General features: G+C 38.5%; 1 protein-coding gene across 9 annotated transcripts in view; it reads right to left on the reverse strand.

Annotated features, from left to right (window-relative positions):
• Positions 1 to 15,205, reverse strand: part of UNC79 (unc-79 homolog, NALCN channel complex subunit) — a 238,462-nt gene that overhangs the window by 194,130 nt on the left and 29,127 nt on the right. For 3 of the 9 annotated variants that reach the window (XM_032837359.1, XM_032837354.1, XM_032837357.1), the window contains exons 1-3: positions 8,373 to 9,300; positions 7,444 to 7,564; positions 157 to 461 (exon numbers count right to left, since the gene is read on the reverse strand). In XM_032837359.1, coding sequence (XP_032693250.1) covers positions 157 to 461; positions 7,444 to 7,564; positions 8,373 to 8,475 — 529 coding nt within the window. In that variant the 5' untranslated portion in view covers positions 8,476 to 9,300. Of the gene's footprint in view, positions 1 to 156; positions 462 to 1,964; positions 1,983 to 7,443; positions 7,565 to 8,372; positions 9,301 to 15,205 lie in introns of those variants that run through there. The other 6 variants (XM_032837360.1, XM_032837355.1, XM_032837356.1 and 3 more) reach the window with 5 other exon arrangements.

Genomic DNA, 15,205 nt, shown 5'->3' on the forward strand with positions numbered 1-15,205 from the left:
AAAAAAAAAGGCAGGATGGGAAACACCATAATTAAGTTTCTGTGTAAGAAAGGCTTTAGCCACACAAAGACCTTTCAAGCAATTTATTCCAATAACAAGTCTCCAGCTCCCATAAACATATACGGACATTCTCAAAGGTTCTGATTAAATGCTCACCGTGTTGGCCATGCTGTAGTAAAGGAACTAGATCCAGGAGAGTCACCAAAGTCACGTAGAGGCCTTGATAGTCCAAAGAAGGGTAGTCTGACAAGTGAGCATCACGACTCTGCAGGCCGCGTTCAGAGGGGGCCTCTCGCAGGACGCTGTAAAGGAGGGAGCGAGTAACAGTAGGGTTGATGGAACTGACCTGCGGTCTTAGAGATGGGGTGAGTGGGAATGGCACAGGAAAAAGACACATGGTCATGGGCACTGTCAAATTGGAGGCATCTTGGTTTTCCTTCTTCCCTGTGCGGGACAAAATGCTGTTGGGGGGACAAGGAAAAAAAAGAGACAACAAAGACACAAAGAACAGCACATTACATTGAAATGACACTCTAAAACAAATAATAAAACTCCAGATACATCCCACATAAGATGCAATGGCTCCACCAGCCGTGTGTGCAAATCGAGTCTGGGTCGCACAGCTTCGTGCTCAGAGAGGTAACCAATAGCTCGAGGGTTCGTTTGTGGAAGTTGCATTGCATCTCATGTGTTATCTGGTTAGTAAGGAGCAAAAATATAAAAATGCATGTTTCAGTGCCAAACCCATGTTTTACAGTTTGTCAAGCTGGTGAAGGAGAGGTTTCCTCGAAGGAAAACCAATGGCTTTGCCTATTGAGTCAGGGCTTCTATTACTAATGGAAACGAGCTTTCAAAGCAAAGGAAGTTTTCAGCAAGACTGTCTTAATCACGTAAGTAAAAACCTGCAAAATATAGGTATGGCACTTGCAGAAACATGTTTTAGCAAAGAATAAACATGTGTGTTTATTAAGAAGGTCTTAAAAATCACATGTTTATTGCATCAAAATAATGTCTATATGTATATTATGATACTGTTTCATGACATTCTGTCAGTATCATTTGAGATAATGAAGTTTAAACAGGCATATGAATTTAGAAATAATACATATTTCTAAAATGTTAGCTAAACTACATTGGAAAAGCTATAAAATAATATATAGTAGATGGTCTGCAGCATATGTTTGTGAACTAATGATAATGGTTATTTATGTGTGTGTTTTTTTTTTATTTTGCATGTTGGGAGGGAAACATTTTATTCTACGAATACAAAGAGTGGCTTATTAAACAGTTACCTTCAAAATTCTAAAGACTAGGCAAGCAGTATCTGTCATAAAGCTGCACATCATACAATAAGATCTCATGTGTTACTGCTGCTACTTACGTTATTATTCAACAAAACTCACTAAACACTAAAGGAAAGATAATTTAGAGAGTTAAAAAAAGTTTAATGGGAATAAAAATAAACTCTGGAAATAAACTGGCTTTCTTTTAGCCTTCCTTTTTAAACGAAAATGTTTTAGTCAAAGCAATAAAGCAGAAGAGTTGTTAATTTAAAAATAGAAGACATGACTGCTTTGGCCAGATGTTTAGTGTTTTTAAGTTAGGTTATACTATTTATCATTAAAGACAATCGCTATACATTATAATGATAGTATCTGCTGCACTTACAAAATGTTTTTATATAGTACACTTATATGTTATTCAAAATGGATAACAATTTATAAATGTTTCATTACATAAAAATAACCTTGTTTTACACTTAACTCTATATGCATCAAACATTACTAAGTTCTTAATTAATGATACTACATTTACCATTTTTACAGTGGTGTCAAGAATTGGTTAGTGTCAGGCATGCTTGCTATTTCAAGTTTACATTTATTTCTATTTACTCTTAGTACAAAATATGTTACAATGTAAGAAAAATGACTACATGCTTTTTATTTTCCATGTGCCTAATTTACCTCGATTTCCTTTGTCTTCTGTTACCCAATGTCCAGGGAAAAACAATTAATAATAATAAAGATAATTTCAGAATAGTTATGTAATACTTCTTAGCAAGAAATACCTTAAGATTTAGTGTAATTTTTTTTTTTTACTTTTAACGGGATTAAATTTACCTTTTTTGGTGTGTGATGTATTTAACTTAAAGTAAGCTTATACTTTACAATGGGATAATATCAACATTCCAGTACCATCAGATTTTCCATCAAACTTGATACTTTCCTCATATAACTTGATTACTCCTAAAAGTACCACCTTTAAATGTTATATTCTTGCTAAGCCCAGTCACCAAAAATCTGTTTTAATAGAATTCTATCCCACTGAAAACTCCTTTAGAATCACAACAGATGTTAAATCAGAAATATTATTTCCCAAATTTTAGCCCTAAGTTAGCCTACTACCAGCATCATTTCAAAATTACAAGATGCGGATCTTATAGAAGTGGTATAGAAAAACAACATTTTGCCTTAAAGAATAAAATCAGCTATATATCATATATTAATGTTGTCCTTTAAATTAAGCACAGTTCTGTCATCAGACTTTTCCTTGGTGGGGGAAATATAGTACATTATTTTTTTTCAAGTATATTTTAGTATTGTTCCAAAGTTTGATATAATTTAAGAGACACTAGTCAAATCGACTTTGGAGACTCTGTTTTGGTATTTTTCCCTTCCTGTACACATAGGGTTCCCAAATGATAGCAGCAACAAGTTCATACATGCAGGGAGGGAGAATGTCAGCATTGAAACAGTAAAACTTCTCTCTCACTGCCTCTAGATTTAGTAAGTAGGTGAAGTTGAGGAAAAAATGGCTGAAGATGAGTTATCCATGAAACCAGTTTTAAATCACCATTCATGTTTCAATGTAAGGAAATGTTTTCATTTGTGGAAAAACTAAAGAAGGGCTCATGAATCAATGTACAATGCATTGTGATTTTATGATGTTTTGTGAAGTTTATTCAGAAAAAAAAACTTATTTCCCCAACCAAACTGTCTAACTTGGGAATGAAAAAATCATCTACCCCATGTAAAATTATTCCCCAGAGGTCTGTACACCCAACCAAAAAGAATATTGAAGAATGCCCTGCTCAGAAGAGTTTGACCCAGCAACCAACTTTTCACCTTTCCTTTTCCCTCCTGAGATCCTCTTTATCAAATATTTACTTCCAACATCAAGAGGAACCAAGAGAAGAAGACCCCTGTGGGTACAGAGAAAGATGAGAAGTTGTCCTGAGGTATTATAGCACAGAAAATTAATACATAAAATAAACTTTCTATAAGATTACAAATTTTGACATTTGGATTGTATCTCTCTACACTAAACAAAATTTATTTGACCAAGCTATGCTCTAAAGCTACTCTGTAGACTTCAAATCAATAATTAGAAGGTCTATGTTTTCTTCCTAAGTAATTAAAAATTACAATTCAATTAAGATTTTTGAACTGAGACTAGAATCCCTTTTCAAAATGTATCAAACATTTTCTAAAGAGTTAGCGACAAGTAGCTTTCCTCAGACTTAATGATTTTTAAAAGACTTCATGTGCTAGCACCTTGAATGGCACCAGCAGAAGATCTGGGGGAAGGAATTCCAAAAGACTGTATGACCTAGGAAGACTACAAACCTTTAAATATTCTGCGAGGTAGGGGAAAAGATTCTTTTTTTTTTTTAAAGATTTTATTTATTTATTTGACAGGCAGAGATCACAAGTAGGCAGAGAGGCAGGCAGAGAGAGGAAGGGAAGCAGGCTCCCCGCCGTGCAGCGAGCCCGACGCGGGGCTCGATCCCACGACCCCGGGATCATGACCCGAGCCCAAGGCAGCGGCTTAACCCACTGAGCCACCCAGGTGATTCTTAAAGAAGACCTTAGATTTTAAATATGGCCCCAGAATGCTTCCAGTGTACAATGGACAGACTCCCCTTTAGTTAAGGGGGATTAAAGTAGATTATCTTCATAGGTCCTTCTAATACTAAAAGCAAACAAAAAACTAAACTCTGAAGTTCTGTGTAAAGTGCGTATCTATTCCCATACTTAGGTCCCTGCTAAATGAAAATGAGTACAACTCAGCACTCAGACAGAATTTTACCTGGTACCCCAGGTCACCATTAGATAAAGTAAATGCTCTAGAAAGACTGCTGCAATGGACAAAACTTGGACAAAGTCAACACAGTTCAACAAACATTTACTGATCTTCTTCTAAGAACTAAACTCTGCACTATGCTCAAGGGCTAGTAAGATGAAAAATGCACAGGACTCACCTTCTACTAACTGAACCCCATGAACTTTATTGTGAGTCTAATTAAGGGCTAAGTGGGCATATGTGGACTACTCAATGCTGATACAGTCAATTATGGTAACACAATCTCTCCTCTCCTGTGCATTAGATTAACTGAAGTTAAACACCTAGGCTAATCTCTGCCTTTGGGAAAATGTACAAAACTCTACTGAAATCAGTAAGGGTTATGTGCCATGCATGAAAACCACAGGACTATTACTCTAAAAATGCAATCCTGACTCAAATGAAGCAGCCAGTACTTAATTTTGCAGATTTTAATAGAAATAATAATAATTCTGGGGCGCCTGGGTGGGTCAGTGGATTAAGCTGCTGCCTTTGGCTCAGGTCATGATCTCAGGGTCCTAGGATCGAGCCCCACATCAGGCTCTCTGCTAGGTGGGGAGCCTGCTTCCCCCTCTCTCTCTGCCTGACTCTCTGCCTACTTGTGATCTCTGTCTGTCAAATAAATAAATAAAATCTTAAAAAAAAAAAGAAATAATAATAATTCTGACTTCCTTGAGAATATCCAAACAGGAAGTCAGAGGGTTACTCTGTGAGAATTCATCTCTAATTCTTTCTTCATGTTTCATTCCAAGAATCTGGATTCTGAAAGCAAGAAGTGTTTCTGAATGTAAAAAATCAACGAAAATGCAAAGGGAACCATCTTGTTAGTAAGTAGAAAATCTTACTATACCAAATACCCAGGCCATCTCATTAGTCTTGAACTAACAGTGTAAGTAAAATAAAGAAATATAGATATGATTGGTATGGATATATAAACCACCAGTGAAAGTGGTCTATCATAACTTGGACCAATATACAGGACAATAGTTTAAGTTCTATATTTCTAGTAAGCAAAAGAAACAAAAGAGTTTTGAATTATTCCTTTATTGTTGTTGTTGTTGTTGTTGTTTTTAATGCTGAGGTAGGCAAAGAGATGAATGAAACTGCATTGGGTTCAGCCTATGAGTTGAACCTATAAGTACTGAAGTCCAATGACATGTTACCCTGCTTGGGTTTTCACTCTTCCTCTTACTACATGTAAATATGTCCTATAGGCTGTCAACTCCACTCTGACCTGCTGCTATCCACAACAAATTGCTAAGTGAGAGAAAGAGCTAAAACATCTGGGAATTGAAATGCTGTCCATGTGATACTTCAAGAAAAGCTCAATTTAACTTCCAAAAAGTTGGCAAGTCTTTGCATGAAGCACTTCCCTTCCTCCCTTAATCTCAGGGACAGCCAAAACTAGGCCTTGGTCTCAGAAGGGAGGCTGGTATTCCCAAAGGCTAAACCCAAGTTTTTACGAAGAGAAGCGTCTCCATACCATGCTAACCAGTAGTACTTGGGAGAAGCAGTGTCATGTAATTATTGAGAGTGTGTGCTGTGGATGAGGACCACCAGGGTCCAATGCTGGTTCCAACACTTACTAGATGTGTCACTGTGAGCAGTTGATGAAACCACTCTATGCTTTAGTTTCACTGTTTGTAAAATGGGTATAAGACTACACTCATTTCATAGAATTATTAAAAGGGATTACATGAGATGACATGTAAAGCGCTCGACACCTATAATTACTGGTATTATCACACACAATGGCTATGATAATGGCAGCCATTTTGTTACTATTACCAGTAGGAGTTGCTGCTGATACGGTCTCCCGCTGAAAAGGGACTCCGCTCAATTGCATAGACTCTTCTTCAATAGCTACTTGAACAAATTACCTCCATCCCAGTTTTACCATTTAAATGTTATCACCCATGATCATATCCTAATGATCCATCACTCAAGAAAATGGAAATTTCATGTCTTGCAAACATGACTTCAGTATCCCAAATTTCCAAAATTCCTGATACAATGATGGAGATTTAAGCAGTAGGCTTTAAAGTGCCAAGGGGAATGTCAGTTTCTTGGCAAAGTGAATTCAAATTTTCCTTCCTACTGAAAAACGGCTCTCACTTTGTGAACTCCCAGAATTTGTGATAAAGGAAAGTGCTTGCCGTTGAGAACTCTGACCTCAACGACAAAAAGGAGAATTCAAAAGAGCAGACTCAGATGCTTGGTGTATAAACTTAAACTGATTATCACTATGAAAATTGAAAAATGCTTCCCCCGCAATGTGAAAAGAAGGGAAATCGCCCCTAAGGTCCTCGACTTGGCAAGTATGAAATCCATGAATTTGATACACAGAATCCCTTTAAGAGAGAACAGGGGCACTAAGTGTTCTAAAGAAGACAGGTATTCCAAAGAACAAGAACAAAGAGCAGGGCTGAGAAGACCAGTAGCTGACTTGATCACATGAAGCCTCTTCTGCAAAGCGTTCAGTCTGCCCACAGCTGAGCCCTGACCGCTGGGACCTCCAACACCAGGGCCATGCCCCTCATTCCCCACTGGTGTTCTGTTCCTAATTCCAATCTCACAAAAGTGTTGCTAAAAGAAACAGTAGCAAGTCATTTTGCATGTTTCCAAAAATCAGATCTGTAGCACAAAGATCATGGTCACTAAGGGAGAGACTGAGCCTTAGAATTTAATGGAAAGGAAAGGGCTCCCCTCCCTGCATGGCTGTGATTTCCCAAACACCTGAGTGGTTCCCCTCCATCTGCCTGTTTTTCCTATTTCTAATGAGAACTGTAAAGGAGGTAAGTGCCTTCTGTCTCTGTGTCACAGTCAAACCGGCCAATGCTTCCCGCTCCCTGTCCCCCTCAGAGTGTCCACATCAATTGTCAAACATGCTGAACGCAGATGGTTATTCCCAGATCATACTTCAAGTAATAGGATATACTATAGATAACCTAAAACGCTACTTAATTCTGCTTTTGTTGAAGACCATCTCCTATTCTTAATTTTAGCAACATAAATTCTCCTTTCCACCGCACTCTACATTAGTGCCAGACATAGAACCTTTTACCACTAAACAAATCTCTTGAGAAGATGTAAAATGGGGGAAAGCAGGCTGTAGCCATGCAACCCATTTGTTTTTTTCCACTTAGGTCTGTGATCTGATCTGCTACATACCCCCAGAGAACCTGAGTCCAGACTCTTCTGGCAGGGCACAAGAAAACAGAGGCCCTTCAAAACTTTCAGTTCAATAAAAGCTTAGGTCCCAATCAATTCAGCAGTACTACCTAATAATTCTTTCAAAGTAGAGGATATTTTAAAGCTTACCTTAACAAGGTCTGAGAAAAGTATTTCAGGGTGTTTGCAATATCTGTCCCTGAAGGTACAGGATAAATGTTGTGAAGAACCCGGTTATGATATTCTTGTAAGTACCGAATCTTGGAAGCAACTAGATAAAAGCAAAACAAAACAAAAAAAAAAAAAAAAAAAAAAAAAAAAAAAAAAAAAAAAAAAAAAAGAAAGAAAGAAAGAAAAATCATCTTGTAATATGTATTAGGTACACAGTTTTTTGGGTTTTTTTGTTTTTTTTAATGATTAGGTACAGAATTTAATAAATATTTTAAGGAAAATATGTTAAATTTTTACTGGAATTCCATGTTAGAAACCATTTAAAAGACCTTTAATTTTTCATCATTATATTCAGCACACAAATTTTTTTTTTTTAGTTATCTGGCTTAATATCCTATTCATAAATTATCTGGTTTTTTTTTAACTAAGAAAAGCAGTATTTCAAATCATTTCATAATCACCCCCCAGTTAGCTTATTATTCGCAAAATAATAATAGATATAATCTCTGCCACTAGAGAATTATATTTAAGATTGCTGAACTAAAACTGAAGGAGAAAACTCAAAGGTCTTTCAACAACACTTCAAAAATCCTAAAATATAGGGAGTCTCTTGCACAATGGCATCAGTCAAAACCAGATTTTTAATTCAATCCATGATCGTTAAGACATGTAACGTATTAAGTGAATGTTTGAACAGCAAGAATATGTTATGAGGAGAGTAACTTGGTGAGTATTAAGTAAGAATATAATAACTGGGTGGTAATAAAAATATAAAAAATGAATGTCACATTTTTCTTCCAAGGACTTTCATAAATTAGGAGACTTCCTAATAGCTTTCCTGAGCAGGCTGCTCACATCTTCAAGATTCAGGAGGGACTAAATGGGCTTGTTTACCCTCCTACACCTACCTGGAGTCACCAGCATTGTCCACATTCCTGACCTGACCTTTGACCTGGCTGCAGTGAACGGCCCAGTTCTAGTCATTCCTCTTTGCAAATCCCAAGGGGCCATGATGATCACCGTCTCTCAGGTCTCCTCTTCCACAGAGTTCTCAAACTGTCCATTTGTCCTTTCAATCTTTACGGCTACCAAGGGAGCCTTTTAGGTGGTATGGCTCACTGTCAGCAGTTAACAGAAGACATATCAAGTCCTGGAGAAGTAAGATCTTGCTGTTCCCAACAGCCCACGGATACAAGCTCCTGGACGCATTCTAACTGAAATGCTGGTGTAAGCAACTTAAGAAAAGTCAAAATGCTTTTGATAGGCGTGGGACGTAGAATCACAGAATGATGACATATCACAACTGGAGGGACCTTAGGAACCTTTTCCCAAAACCATTTCATTTTAAAGATGGGGAAAATGAGGCAATTAAGTAGTCAATGGCAGAACTAGATCAGAACTTATACCCCTGGCCCCCATCCTGTGCTCTTTCCGCTGTGACATACTCTAGAACACGACTCTGAGAGGAAGTCAATATGCAGATAGTGGGTGTTCGCTGCATGATATCAAAGCAATTCCCAGCTGTTTTTAGGTAAATTATTGATTCTAAATCCCGCATATACCATTGATCAAATCTGCCTTTTCTCCCTCCTACTATCTGTACTATTTCCATAATATGGTTAGCATTTCCCCACAAAAATAAGTCTGCATTGCAGATAATAATACCTTGACTTTGTATAGACATCACCTCTGAAGAAAGCAACAAGTTTATACCCATTGTCTCAAGGAACCCCAAAAGTATTTGGTTGTAAATAAATTTTTCCTGACATAAGGTAAAAAGAAGCAATACTTGAAGCTCCTACATAATTTACAAAAACCCATTTCATTCTCGGTGTTTTTGATCTCAGTGTGTTCACCACCTTTTTAAAATCCTGTGACAGGGACCCCTCCCCCCACATTAATACATAGTTTCTGAGATCAGTACTCAGCAGCATGTGCCTTTTGCTCACCCACCATCACAGTAAAGCTTTGTTACTATGACTTCTCCCAGCTTTAATAATCAGCAGGTTTCGGTCAAGTATTTCAGGAATACCATTAATCATTCCACCACCTAAAAAAAGGTGTTGATGGGGCAGGTTGTGGACAATAAACTCATGTGAAGAGAAAAGCCAAAGATCCCAAACTCAGCGCTTGCTCATAATTTAAGAGCTACAAAACTGTCACTACACAATAAAGACAAGCATTCAAAACTGTGTGTGGAATGAATGAATATTCTTTTTAAAATTCCTTTTGTTAAAATGCAGCCATGGCTCCTTTCAACAGGTATCCAAACATGCAAGGGAGAGCAAAGAAAAGAATCCCTCCCTACTTGGAGACCTCTTAATATTTTACAAATGTCACATTGTGTTGTCTTTATTTACTTACCTGTTTGTTTTCTATGCCAGGTTGTAAGTTTCTTGAAGGTAGAAACTGGGTCTGACTCCTCTCTCTATCCCAAGCCTAACACACTGCCTGCCACTTGGTAAGCAGTTGATACATTTGCAGGATAAGTGAACAAATGAATTATCACTTTGATAATATCCCCTATCATTTGGGGGTGTTGGTTCTGTAATATATACATGTCTGTCTCCCACACTAGATTGCTGCCTCTTTTTATTCCTAATGCCGGATGTCTAGGAGGTGGCCAAAAAAATAACCGATGAGTGAAGATGGAAACGGGGCAGAAAGAAAGAAGGGGAGAGAAAGAAGAACAAAGATAGTGGTGAGTCATCATGAAGGACAACTTCTAGAACTAGTTAGAAAAATGGTCACACTAATTTTTACATTGGCGAATGCAACAAAATCTTAGCGGTGGTAGATTTATTTAACTTACATGTTTTCAACTATTGGAGAACATCCAGAAAGACCCCTGACATACAGTGATTTGTAATTGTGCTGGGGAGGTGACTAAAACACATTAACCTTTCAACTTTGTGCACCAAAAAAAAAAAAAAAAATGGTCGTTTGGCTGGTTGCTAAACCCATGTGAGCCACCAGCAGCCTCACTGCAGCACAAAGGTCTTACTCTTTACTCAACCATGTATTGCTGCATGAATATTGCTGCAGAAACTCAGATAGTTGAGATATACGGAAACGACCTCCAAACTCAACTGACCCTCAGACTATATTTCTCCAATAAGCTCCTTCTTCTACCTTCTTCAATCACTGTTTCATCCCTCTCCGTGTTTTCCAAAACTCCCCCACACCCACTCTTTTCCTTATACTTTTAAGAAAGCAGACGCCATCTGTTATGGACTGCATGGTACCCTCCACCCCCAAAATCATATATTGAAGGCTTAATGTCAAAATGTAACTGTATTTGGAGATAAGGCGTTAAAGTGGTGATTAAGTCAAAATTAAGACCCTTAGAGTAGGCTCTAATCCAGTCTGCCTGGTGCCCTTCTAAGAAGAGGACATTAGGATATAAGACAGATACCAGGGATACATGTGCACAGAGAAAAGGCCATGTGAGGACAGTAGGAAGGTGGCCATCTGCAGCCCAAGGAGACAGGCCTCAGGAGAAACTAAACCTGATGACACCTTGATCTTGGACTTCTGGCATCCAGGACAGCGAGAAAATTAATTCCTGTTGTTTATGCCACCTAGCTTGTGATGGCAGCCTAGCAAACTGACTAATACACCACCACAGAGGAAATCCTCCAAGAGTGTAAGTCAGAGCTAAGAGTCCAAGCTCTGAAATCAAACAGTTCTGGATCAAGACTTTGACTCTACCTCTACTCACCCATTTCCTCATCTGTAAAATAGGGATAATCATACCAACCTCATGGAGCTACTGTGAACTTTAAGTCCCTGTGCCAACCACTTAGCATAGTACCTAGTACCTACTCAACACAGAGCAGACAGCAAAGCCTACCCACATCTCCTCCTTTCCTTTTCCAATCAAACATCATCAATAGGACCACTAGTGTTCCCCTCCTACTAAGTCATTTCCATTAGCATTCAAATAAACTCTAGAATGTCCCTTGTTAAAAGGAAACAAAAACCTCTCCCTGACTTGACATTCCCATCCAGCACTGGCCTCTCTCTTCAGAGCCAAGATTATAAATTGTGTACACTCTCTCATCTCTCCATCACTTCCAATTCTTCTATTCACTCCAGTCGGTCATGCACCTGCACCACTGCACTGTATCCCCTTCTCCCACCATCATACAGAGCCTCCACGTTGCCAGATCCAATGGACACTTACTAGTCATCACTTTAGCAGACCTTTCAGCACATTCCATACAGCCAATCCCTTCCTCCTTGACACTCACTCCCACTGGCTTTGCAGCGACTCCACATTCTCCCAGCCTTCCCCCCTCACTGCTCCATTACATCCTCTGAGGGAACTCTGCCACTTTCCCCATTGCTTGATGTTTCATGTCGGATTTCCTCAGGGCTCAGCCCTAGACTCTTTGTTCCACTCACTCCAGATTCTCTCCACCGCCAATCCCATCCGTCCATAGTGCCTACAGCATGATCTGTGCCAACAACTCTTAAATGCGTATCTCTGTCCCAGACCTGTAGCTCTTCTGGGTAACAGACCTCATCTATTCAACATCTCTCCTTAGTAGTCTTACAGATATTGCAAGGTAAACGTGCTCCATGCTGAACACTTATCTCATCCCTTACCCCTCAAAAAACCTACTCCACCATCTATGCAATATACCAAGTCACCCCAACAAGGTATTCTAAAAATCATCCCTAACAGCTCCTGTTCCCTTCTCCCTCACACCCTCAATCCAACCTGTCACTAAGTCCTGTCAATGCTATCACCAGAATATACCTCCAATTGCTCTTCTGTTCTTTATCTTCACTATCGTAACTGGGCACCATCATCTCCCAATCAATTGTGAAAGCCTCCTTACTCATCTCCCTGGTTCTCTCTTGCCTCTTTCCAGTTCTTCCTCCTCAGAGCAGTCCAAGAGATCTTTTCAAAATATAAACTATTTCATGCAAATCCTTCAGTGGCTGCCCATGACCATCAGAACAAAATCCAAAATCCTTACCATATTATACAAGGTGCCTGTCTACTTTTCAAGTTCATGTCATATTTTTAAAGCCAGATACGTTGGTTCTTGCCTCAGTTTTCTGAACTGGTCAAAGCCACTTTTTGGCCTAAAAACCTCTATAATGCTTGTCTCTCTTCCTAGAAGGTTTTTCCTTCCATGTTTATCTGGCTAACTCCTACTGCTACTCCAAGGCTGACTTAAAATATCACTTCCTTATGGACATCTTTGCTGTCTTCCCTGTCTAAATGGATTCTCTTTCCTCCACCTTCATTTTGCTTTATCATAACACCCTATTCTTTTCTCTTCCACAGTAGTTAGCACAATTTTTAACAGCCATTTGGATGATGTTTTACTTAACAAAACTGGGATCATATATTAGTTTCAAATCATTTTTTCTTTAAATCTCAAGCATTTTCCTATGTCACTATTTTTAATAACAATCCATTCCTATTTTTAAATTTGTATCAGTCTTTGCTTATTATTATAAAAGGTAAAAAATCTAGGTAAGTCCAATGAAAAAAAAAATAAAAATTATCTAAAGACCCACTACTCAGAGAGAACTATAGCTACATTTTTGTGTTTTATCCTTCTATGAAATTTTCTCTGCAAAAATATACATTTACAAAATTGGGATTAGACTGCATATAGTTCTAGAATCTGCTTTCCTTGCTTCCCATATCAGAATACATTTCTGCATCTTCATTTTAATGGACATACATTTTATCTATGTAAGTAAATTGTAAATTTTTTCACCAATCATCTGAGATTTGGGGTTATTTTTCAATCTTCTAGTCAATGTTGCACAGAATATCCTTTCAAACATGTGCACACATCTTTAGCTATTTCCTCGGGATACATTTTCAGTCACAGAGTTGCTGAGTCAAACAAGAAATACTCAGTTCTAAGCATTTGATAGGGGCTGCCTGGGTGGCACAGTCAGTTAAGCACCCAACTCTTGCTTTCAACTCAGGTCCTGATCTCAGGGTGGTAAGATGGAGCCCTGTATCAGTCTTCATGGTCAGCAGCACAGTCTGCTTGAGATTCTCTCTCCCTCTGTCCCTCCCGCTCATGCTCTCTCTCTCAAATAAATTAAAAAAAAAAAAAAAGCTGTTAAGGGGAGCTTAAGTGGGTGGCTCAGTTGGTTCAAAGTGTCTGCCTTCGGCTCAGATCATGATCCCGGGGTCCTGGGATCAAACCCCACATCAGGCTCTCCCCTCAGAGGGAGTCTGCTTTTCCCTCTCCCTCTGTGATCTCTCTTACTTTCACTCTCTCTCAAATAAGTAAATAAAATCCTTTTAAAAATAAATAAATAATTTAAAAAGCTGTTGATAGGAACAGGGATACTTTCCTTCAGAAAGACTCTTTCTCTTTATATACCAGTCACATACATATGAATAATAATGAACAGTGTTTGCTGAATGTCCGCTATTCATCAGATGTTCCATACACATTATTTTTAATCTTCACAATAACCTTTGGAGTTGGTTTTATCATTGCCATTTACAGCTGAATAAACCAAACTCAAGAGTAATTGACTTAACCAAAGGCAAAAAGCTAGTAAGTAGTAGACCAGATAGTTTCACTGGCTATAAGCCAGGTATTTCCACTGGGCCCTACTGCTCTTTAATTACTTTTACTAGCTTAATAATATTTAATTGTATGATATAGCATAAAATATTAATCCTGTCACTATTTCACTTTTTTTTCCCACTTTTTGATGACTGGTTATTTGATGACTACTACTTCTGTAAGGAATACTGCAGTGAACAGATGAAATATTAACCTAAATGTGTTTTTTAAAAAACACACACAGGGGCACCTGGGTGGCTCAGTGGGTTAAAGCCTCTGTCTTCAGCTCGGGTCATGATCCCAGGGTCCTGGGATCAAGCCCTGCATCGGGCTCTCAGCTCAGCAGGGAGCCTGCTTCCTCCTCTCTCTCTGCCTGCCTGTCTGCCTGCTTGTGATCTCTGTCTGTTAAATAAATAAATAAAATCTTTAAACACACACACACACACACACACACACACAAACAGAACTTGTTTACTTCATTGGTCCCACAGTTTTCTCCTTGAAAAATCAAATCCCTTTAATCCTTCAGAGTCACACCATCCATGAAGCCTTCTTCAAGAATAAGAAGGCTCTTCTTCTTCTTCTTGACTATAGCCATTATGACCACTCCCTTTTCTGACTGCTCAGAGCACTCCTTATCTGCCTCAAAAATTTTGTCACTTCATTATATAAATTTGTCACTAATAATAAACTGTTCCAGATGGTTCTAAATTAGTTTCATGTTTGCAAACTTAGTAATTCTAACAATACCTTAAGAACTTTGAGGATACCAAAAACAAAAACCAAAAAACAAAAAACAAAACTTTGAGGATACAATTGTGTTAAATATCATTTCAAATTTCCTTAGAATTTGTCACAATGCGGGGCGCCTGGGTGGCTCAGTGGTTAAAGCCTCTGCCTTCGGCTCAGGTCATGATCTCAGGGTCCTGGGATCGAGTCCCACATCAGGCTCTCTGCTCAGCAGGGAGCCTGCCTCCTCCTGTCTCTCTCTGCCTGCCTCTCTGCCTACTTGTGATCTGTCTGTCAAAAAAAAAAAAAAAAAGAATTTGTCACAATGCTAGGTGCACCACAGATGGTCAACCTTTACACAGTGCAGTGGTTAAAATGGATTAAAAGCTTAAATGTCAACTATGTTATATCCTACTAATACTCTCTAAATTCGTTAAAATTTTAATGTCATG

This window comes from Lontra canadensis, unplaced genomic scaffold, assembly GCF_010015895.1.
Source record: "Lontra canadensis isolate GAN:19392208 unplaced genomic scaffold, GSC_riverotter_1.0 scaffold98, whole genome shotgun sequence".
NCBI lineage: Eukaryota > Metazoa > Chordata > Mammalia > Carnivora > Mustelidae > Lontra > Lontra canadensis.